General features: G+C 35.2%; 1 protein-coding gene across 2 annotated transcripts; it reads right to left on the bottom strand.

Moving 5' to 3' along the window:
• Positions 1–2,447: 2,447 nt before the first annotated feature.
• Positions 2,448–9,192, bottom strand: LOC127620121 (src-like-adapter). Of its 2 annotated transcripts, none has more exons than XM_052093225.1 (8): positions 9,020–9,192; positions 8,424–8,526; positions 8,200–8,293; positions 7,093–7,179; positions 6,564–6,667; positions 3,773–3,904; positions 3,383–3,512; positions 2,448–2,983 (listed from the first exon to the last, which is right to left on the bottom strand). In XM_052093225.1, the coding sequence occupies exons 2-8, from the start codon at positions 8,491–8,493 to the stop codon at positions 2,779–2,781; spliced, it is 822 nt and encodes a 273-aa protein (XP_051949185.1). In that variant the 5' UTR covers positions 8,494–8,526; positions 9,020–9,192; the 3' UTR covers positions 2,448–2,778. The 2 variants fall into 2 exon arrangements, with proteins under 2 accessions (XP_051949185.1, XP_051949186.1); XM_052093226.1 differs by having other exon boundaries at positions 8,424–8,517.
• Positions 9,193–9,684: the final 492 nt, after the last annotated feature.

The following is a 9,684-nucleotide window of genomic DNA, read 5'->3' as shown; positions in this document are numbered from 1 at the left end:
ATTCTGTCATTTCCCTGCCCTCATGTTGTTCCAAACCCATGTGACCTTCTGTATTCTGTGGAACACATGTTAGACAGAATGTTGGGGACTGACAGTCTCAGTCACCATTCACTTTCAAAATGTAGAGTAAAAAACACATTCACTGAAAGTAAATAGTGACACTCTGTAGAAAATCTCCTTATTGTGTTGCAAGTCATATGGATTTGGAACTTCCATTATTAATAATTCTGTAATGCGTGTTAAATGTGTATTATGTAATGGAATATATGGGAGTAAATGTCTTATGTCATTTGTGAAATTAATGATTTACTCCCTAATTGAGTGCTCTTTTAATTGGATAATTTCTTACTCTTAATAGAATAATTATTTATGTTTTTACTTGAGCAATATTTTTTAATTTTTATTTTTTTTAAAGTAACTACTTTTACTTGAGTACAATGTTTGGCTACTTAACCCACCTCTGGTCGAAACCACTTGTTTGTATACAAGAATTACACAGTACCAAAGTCAAACTTGTAAACAAGCAAAATCTCCATTTAGACATACACATGAGGTGGACTAAATTTAAAAAAGTATATTGTGAATGAAAATTGAACAATATTGTAAACACAGCATTTATAAACATTATTTTCTCTTTGCGCACATAGCTATGCCATTTCACAAGCCAATTTTTTACCATTGTATAAGATTGTACTTGTTTTCTCATTACTGTAATTTGAAGAAAAATTATAATATTCAAATTGTATAGTTTTATACATCATGGTAGTATAAGTTGTGTAACCCTTATTTTGCGACTCTGCGTCGGTGAACACTCCAGTTTCCTTAGGCGTGAATGACACAAAATAAACACGGGTTACAACGGTGTAGTTCAACTTATCGTCTTTATTAGAAGTACCGGCCAAACCGCAATAACAGCAGCACCTGTGCACTCGGTGCACATTCAAGAAGAGAGCCAGACTCTTGCGCAAGCGCTGTTCCAATTCCAACCTTTTTCCCTCCACAGGGGAAATGCACCCGGAATTAAAGGGACACTGAACAAATAACTTGCATACACAAATACTCACTGTAAGGCAAATACAACAAGGGAAAACATTGTAAAACATTTGTAACTGTTTAAGTATTGCTACTACTTGTGTGAAATAAAACACTACAGCACAATGAGTTATAAGTTACCAAATTAATTACTAAATTTAGAAATGACATGTATAATGAATTAGCTAATTTTAGATTACAGTTGTATTGCCTGTTGTATAGTCTAACTTCTCTTTAATTGTCTGTATTTTTAAAGTTAATTTAGGACAACTCTCCGAAAGAATAAAGATTTGTATTGATTTTAATGACTGTGAAGTAAGCTTGGTCTTTGCAGACTAGATCTGCTATACGCATGCTGCTGCTGCTTGACCGAAGTTATAATACTGCAGGCATGAAAACATGATGCTGCAGAGACTGTACCAAAATCAAGATAAGCCCCCTGTAAAGCAGATCTAGACAAGTGGTGCGGGGGAGGTGGAGAGATAACGCTACAAATACTGTGCTGCTGTAGCCATTTCCCATAGTGTTGTGTGAGTTGAGTAGCAGCTTTATATATTTTAACACAAGGGAAAAACTTCTGATTGGGTGATGAGGTGCACCTGTTTAACTTACCAGCCATGCCATATAGAGTTTCCTAAAGGAACTTGTCATTTAATGTATTTCTATGAACTCAATGTCATAACTACTAGAAAATAAAGAACCTACTTTATATTAGGTGTCTTTAACTACCATTTACTCATGAATTGAATACAATGTACTTATGTATTTGTTGTTTCATTATACTTACATTTAAAGTACCTGCATTTAATTACATCTAGTTAAAATGTTATCCTCACACCTAATCCTAACCCTACCCCAACCTTTAATCTAACCCTAATCTAAACCCTATCCCTTTAACTACCTGTACCTTATTAGTAGCAAATGTTAATTTTGTAAGAATTTGGCCAAGCAAAATGTAGTTACAGAATAAGTATATTGTATTGTATGTAATGTCAGAACATAGTAGTTAAAGACACCTAATATTATGTGGGACCTGTTAAATTAAATGCAAAAGCAAAAAGAGCCATCAGATGATGAAAAAGTTATTGTAATTCACCATGTGCCTTTGTGTCAGCCCTCTTTGTGTTCTGCTTGTTACATCAGATAAATGTGATACATGACACTAATTAACACTCCATATGTTTACCGTTTAGATTTAGCTGCCTAGCACACTGTATGAAGACAACAACATGAGCCTGACAGAGCCTTGATAATGAGATTTTTTTTTTTCTTTGAATGGATTGGGGTTCAATGTGTTTCTCAGAACAAACCTCAATCCTGGAATATGGTTGACATGTAAAATATTACATAAAAGTTCCCTATGTCTGTAGCTGTTGAAGTCCTGAAGAGTGATAAACAAATAAATAAAGTGCAAAAGGTAAGATTTATTAAAAGATAAGTAGAGAAATATCAGTTTCCACTTTCAAAAAAAGTGTCACTGACAAGTTTGAAACAGTGGCTTTTGACAAATGTACATTAAAAAATCCAATACTTCTGTATTCACACACATCCACAAATATCGATAAAACTGCAAGCAGTTTAAGTATCGAACAATAACTATTACTCTCTAACATTCTATTGCTGCATATCCCAATAATATAGTTTTCAGATTCAGTGTTTATAAGAATGAAATGTGTATAATATTGAAGTCAAAAAATACTGTGTCCATCTATCATGTGTTGGCAGATCTGTGTCATAGGTCATGTGCTAAATGTCCTCATCTATAGCCATATTACTGTGATCAGGCATGACATAGACAGATTTGCTCTTCTTTTTGCGGTCTTTGGACTGCCCAGCATTAGGTATTGATGTTAAAGACAGATAGCCGGCTATGCTGCTCCTCAACCCGTAGCTCAACATGTTATCTTTGTTGTCCAATGCATCCATCTCACCTGGGCTCATCAACTGTGATCTATTCACAGAGAAACTTATCAACATAACAGTCATTGCCACAACCATGGCTAGATGTACATAAGCTGTGATGAACATTCAGTATGTGGAGGAAGAGGTTAGCATTAGAGACAGTATAATACAAAAGAGATGGACCACTCACAGAAAAATGAAATGGAGAAATTGTAATGCGTAATAAGATAGCTGTAGGAATGGAAGTCCTGCCTTTCAGTTAAAAGAGCCAATCTTGTTTTAAATAAAGGCATTATATTATAAAAAGGATATTTACTTGAGATGTCCTAATGACTACAATGAAAATTCGAACAAGTTGGCCACCAAGTGAACTGATCTGCCTTAAAAGGAATTTGTTAGAATGTCCTTAAACTTTGACCTACTGAATGTTGGAAAGACAGAAATATACCTATTCACTTTCTTCCAATCCAAGTTATGGCGCATTACCACAGGGGGTGCTTCCTGGGTTGAGCTTGGGACAGGGTTGGATAGAGCCAGACAAGGAGTGCTGAGAACGCAACATATACCATCTGAAGAGTCTGAGAGAAAACCAAAACATATGTAAGTGTCAAGGTCTAATACACCCATTCTCTGCTCTTATCTACAAAATATAATCCTAAATTCAACATTAAATCTTTGTTTGAGAGATATGTCTTTATTCCAGCATTCTGTTGATGATTGACTCAGAATGAGACATTTTCCACAAAATTATTGGAGTTATGTGTTATATATAGAGTACCCTGTTGAAATTCAGCTTAAACCAATTCACCAGGCTTTTTTCAGTAGGATAGGTTCTCACCACAGTAGTGATTGATCATATCCTCCAGACACTGGAAGGTAAGCCGTGGTGAGATGTAGTACCAGCTATTAGTCATACGAAATATCTTATAGTGCTTGATGGTCCTGTGTCTCACAGAGAGAGAATACACACCTGCAGGGAATAGCAGCGATTCAATTACAATTTTAAAAACAATGCAATGTGAGACTCCTATCTGATATAAACATTTATGTGTTTGGCAGAGAGAGCTTTTAAGGTATATTGTATATTTGATCAGTTTTTATGTGTATTCCTCAGAATTCGAACCCATGACTAGAGGTGGGGAAAAAAATATAGATTTTTTAAAGTATCGTGATATGTTTTTCTCTTGATATTATATTGATATATTTTTATTTACATTTTTCCACATTAATATTATGGTGTATTGTAAAGGGATAATGGAAAGGAGGAGGCAAGAACCGGCTTGACAATATAAATAATAAACTGAACCAAAAAGACAAACACACACAGGTAAATCTCTCTCTCTGTTGCACTGCCGTCTCCAGTCATCTTTTATCCCTCTCATAGGCTAAATTAGCCTGATTATGGACCCCACCCTCCACACCGCCACATGTAAAGTATATTATCTCTTTGCCAAATTGATCTAAGATTTCAACAACAGTCTCTTAGAAGTTGCAGTTATAATGCTTTACACATAATCACCCTCCCTTACTAAAATGTATTGCAATTTTATAGTAACATGAACTGCGGTATTTTGACAAAAATGTTAGTGTATAAAATGTAGGCTAACTTATACTTTGTGTATTGGATCTGCATTGTAATAAAGAATGTTATTAAATGGTTTTGGCTACTATTGTATTCATAAATACTGTAGTTTATTTTAGGCCATTATGGCTTTATGTGCTTATGGCTTTGCATTGTACATAGATATTAGGAAATAAACTAGCCTTGTTTTGTAAACTGGCACTTTTATGTGAATTTAACAATGCATTTGGTAAATCTTAACGGAACAGTATGTAAGATTCAGAAACCCTTGTTATTAATGACACTTGTGGCCGTTAAGTGAACTGCAGTCAGCTACCTGTTGCTCATGCTCGCGCACACACTCCATAGGGACACGAGCGAGCATCCAAATCAATTACATAATGTACAAAGAGTCTGAATGTGATTCACTGGCATCATGCTGACAGATGAGGTAGTATAATTCAAATTACACAGTTATGATTGTTTTACTACAAACTTTGAGACTAAACTAAAACTACATATCAGCTAACATTGCATAATGATACACATACAGCTACATACTACCGAAATATTCCAGACAGTTTACTGTTGCACTGTTATGTTGCACTAGTGAATGTTTTTTATGTTGTGATACGATCAAGAAACCAGCGTATTTATCCTGTATACCTGATTTTTTTGTATAAAGAGAAGATTGATGAAATTATTTGAAAGTTATGAAGCAAAGGTAGCTTGCAATTTGTCAGCGTTATCAGGCAAGATCAAGTTAGCTACAATTACACAGATCAATCTTTATGGCACTATATTTCACATGCTTTGCAGTTTTGTATGTTTACCTGTCCAATAAGAAGAACGCCAATTCAGGGTCGGTTTTGATCCCCAAAACCAAACGAAGGTCACTCAAGGAATCAAATGCCCTGCCGATGTTCACTCTAGTTTTCGCTCGACAACGATCACGTTCCCTCTTAGCCAGATGGGATTCAGTAGATAAATGTTTTTATTTATTTATTTATTTTGGCTTACTCAGAGTTTGTGTAGGAGTCGGTGTTGTGCTGGGAGCTGGATGTTTGCTGGATTCCATCACTAAGATTATGTTACCTAGTGTTGCAGACTGTCTGTTGTCGCTGTTGAATAGCGGAAGAGAAGCTATTACTGAGGCAAGGATCTCGGGAGTGCGCATAATCGTCACATTCTTTGGATTTTCCCAGCAAAAGCGACCAGCTGAAAATCAGTCTACAGGCTTTAATAGGCAAACTAGGCAGTCCGGGAAGGGCTCATTTATTAAGTAGTGTTACAAGCCATTCACACGTTGGCAAATATTACATGAAAATTATTACATACGTCCGATGAAGATGAATGAGAAACATTGAGTGAAATATTGCAATATATCATAGATTTGAATCAAAATTCATCAACAATAAAGAATTGCAATAATATTGTATTGTGACCTAAATATCTATATTATATCATATTGCCAGTTACCTTGTAATTTCCACCCCTACCCATGCAACATGATCACATGGGATGTCGGCATGCTCTACCAGCTGAGCTTACAGGAACTAAAAACAACGATATTTAATAGTTTGCCACAAGCTATGATCATTAACAACTTACAGGTCACAAGATTTTACCAGTACATACTTTTTTTTTTTTTTGTGGAAAATATGGAATTTTGCATTGCTAAAACCATGCTCTACTACATTAACACACCATCCATTAATTGTCTCTATAACTCTACTCTATCCTCTGCAACAACAGCTGGAGTTAGTGAGCATACAGGCACACTATGTCTGCTGTCACATCATCCAAGTGGATGCTGCACACTGCTGGTGGTTGAGAAGGGTCCACTGTTCACTGTGTAAATCTCTTTGCGTGTAGTGTCAGAAAAGCGCTATATACATTTAACATTCATTCATTCTACAAGTTGAGCAACAGGAACACTGATGTCAGAGTGGAAATCTAATTTAAAAATAATGATAATTATAACGTGTCATAATTGTCTTATTCCTTATGTGGTTAAAACTGAATGCGTGGAAACAATCAACAGCAGAAGACATTTCCGTGTGCTTACCTTTTTCTCTCTGACTCTCTCTAATGAGAAAAGATCCGACGCCATTACCAGGCAGTGACAAAAGATCTTCTGCCTTCTGCCTCTCAACCCCCTCAAACAACCATCTTTAGAAACATGATATTGTTGTATAAAATTAACCGTTAACAATCAATAAAAAAAATAAAGGCAACAGGGACATTAATAAACAACAACAACAGCAACTTCACAATTAAATGAAGAAATTTAATTATTTATTCTCTTACATCTGATAAAATATCTTATGTAAATAACCATATTCTAACCAAATTCTTTTGCAATCATTACTCTGATATGCATGTCCGGAATTGTATCTCATATGCTGATTTGGAGGGTCAGAGGTGATATTATCATTGATGATCATTACGTATCGAAGTAAACTTTAACAGAAAGACTTAATGAATTCTGTCTAGATTATTTTGGGAATGAATAGCTCTTTCACCCTGTCACAAAGACAAAAAAAGCATCAACTCATTATGTGCAGCCTAACTGGAGATAAACAGTCCACACTTACCCGTGATAGACCTTTGCCACATGATTATTGGGAATGTAGTTCTCAGATCCTGTTTGTAGAGAGCGGACTTTCCACCAGCAACCATCTCTATATGTTGTTGCATCAACAAATAAACATGTTTATAGTTATTATGCTGCTTATATTTATGTAGTATATGTATGTTCATGAATACACAATGTATATATAAATATCTAGTGTAAGTTACTTAAAAAATATGAATCCACTACAAATTTGTAATTATTTCTCTAAAATTGTAATCAGATTACTTTACTAATTTCTTTTAGATTACTTTCTAAAACACTTTTCCACTCAGCAAATTCAAAATAATGTCTATATTTATTCCTTGTTCATTGTCACACACAAGTCATACACTCTGGACCTCACATTTCTCCTTCACAATGACTCGTTACAGGCACATAATTAATATATTCTACATAAATTCTATATTAAAAATAAGCATAACCCTATAATATACTTAAAAGTAATTACATTGGTTGAAAGTCAGTAACTGTAATCTGATTTTAAGTATTTAAAATTGTATAAATTGTAACACTATATTTAGACAAAGAATTTGATTACAGTAAGTAAATATTTTAATTGCATTACACCCAACACATACACCAACAGTGCCATACTAACCATAGACATTGAGGGGGACCCTCACAAAAAATCTAAAGTTCTGGCAAACTAGCCACAAACTTGCCACAAATTTGCAGCAAATTTGACACTCATTATTTTCACATGCAAAGAGCTTGTGATTCGCTGCAAATGTTTGCCAGAACTCTTCATTGATAGTGGTGATCCTTTCAAGAAACCTTTGTCAAAAATGTACAATTTGCAGCAAAGCTAGTTTCCGTGTGAAAAAAAACCTGTGGTCAATTTGCAGCAAGTTTGAGGTAAATTTGCAAAGAACTCTCGATTTTTGTAAGGGGACCTGCTCCTCACAATATTCAGATTAGTGGTCAGTAAGTATTGGTTTTATGCATTTTTTACTGGCAGATTCTTAAAATGTTAACTCTAGTGCCCCACGGTATTTCATTTTTGGTTACATCTTTTTTACAGCACAATACGCATTATATTAAATTAATTCTGTAAAATTAAACTTACTCTGAAAGACCAATGAGTCTGTCCCCCATCCTAAAAATTGGTTCACTAATGTCACGGCAGGGATAATCAGAGAGCACCACAAGGCTGTCACAGTCTGTAGATGTGGGTTGACAAATAGCATTCATAATGTAAATGAAAAAACTCACAAACATAAAGAGAATGGTTTTACTATATATTTAGGCACAGGACATTCCATACAGCAAAAACAAAAATCAACATCTCACCTTTAGACACGGAGTCCAAGCTGTTTGACGCTGTCCTTTTCTCTTCCTCCCTTTTCATCACATTCCCCATGATGGCAGTTTAGAGCCCACAGCCCTATAGATGCTGGATTTTTAAATTAATTTTACAAATCCACGCAGCTAACAAGGTTTTTCATAAGACTGCCACATTTCTAATTTTGCAACTTCCCCTCAAAAATTGTTATCTCTATCAAAACACTAATTAGGACAGGGAAGCTGTGGGGAGCCTGAGTCTGCCACTATTTTCCACTCAACTCTTTTCTGATAATTTAAACAGGCTATAGCTCATTTGGACAATGAAGACAGTCTCAAGCTCTTGTTTGTTTGTGTCTTGTCACATAAAGTGTCATGTTGCATCTTTGGCTATAAAGCAGCTTCAACGTGATGGTTAAAATTTTCATTTCAAAAAGCATAGAAATAGTATGCATGAGCATACTTCTCATTGCCAAATCAAAATCATTTTCAATCCAAGCCTTCACAAAAAAAAAGTTTACATTTTCATTATATATTTGCTAAAATATGACAAATACTCGAGGAACGGTTCTGGAAGTAGCTAACTCTCAATGGTTAAATCGTACCTTTTTGCACTCCAAGCAATTACATATCCATTTTTCTTCCCAGAAGGCTTCAGTTGTGGTTGGCTGCTCACAATAAAGTTGAAGCAGGTGACTTAGAGTATAGAACTTCTGGCCAGGTTTAAGACTCAAGGCAAGCAGTTACATCAGTTTAGGAGCCAGAAGGCTTATCTAGACTGAGCGCTAGTCTATTAAAAGCAGCGCATAGCCACACACTTCCTCTGATAAAATGAGGAAGAGTTCCCTGACCATGTGTTCCTTCATCCCTGCAATATGCACCAACAGATGTTTTTATTAAACATAATTTATGCAGATTAAAATTTCCGTAGATATCTGCCACTTTTAGTTTGTTGTTTACATTTAATTTTAAGAAATTGTTGGCACTCTCTTTGTTGCTCAGTGTTGAGTACGCTCAAATTGAGTATTGTGTAACTTCCTGTATTTGGCATTAGTGGGTAGATGTCCGGGTGTGTGTGCTTCGAAATGTGTGAGTTTCAGAAGCATAAAGCCTATAACTACACATTAAAATACCATCAAGGACACTTTATTGTAAACTTGACTAAGGATTTGAAGTGCACCCGAAAAACATTCTAGAAATATTTGATTGCATGTATTGCCCAGTTTTCATGTGAAGTAGCAGGTCCACCTATAGAAATTGCAATGAAATC

The sequence above is a fragment of the Xyrauchen texanus genome, chromosome 26 (assembly GCF_025860055.1).
Source record: "Xyrauchen texanus isolate HMW12.3.18 chromosome 26, RBS_HiC_50CHRs, whole genome shotgun sequence".
NCBI classification, from domain to species: domain Eukaryota; kingdom Metazoa; phylum Chordata; class Actinopteri; order Cypriniformes; family Catostomidae; genus Xyrauchen; species Xyrauchen texanus.
Note: the sequence above shows the minus strand (reverse complement) of the source record. Positions and strands in the feature narration are given on the sequence as shown.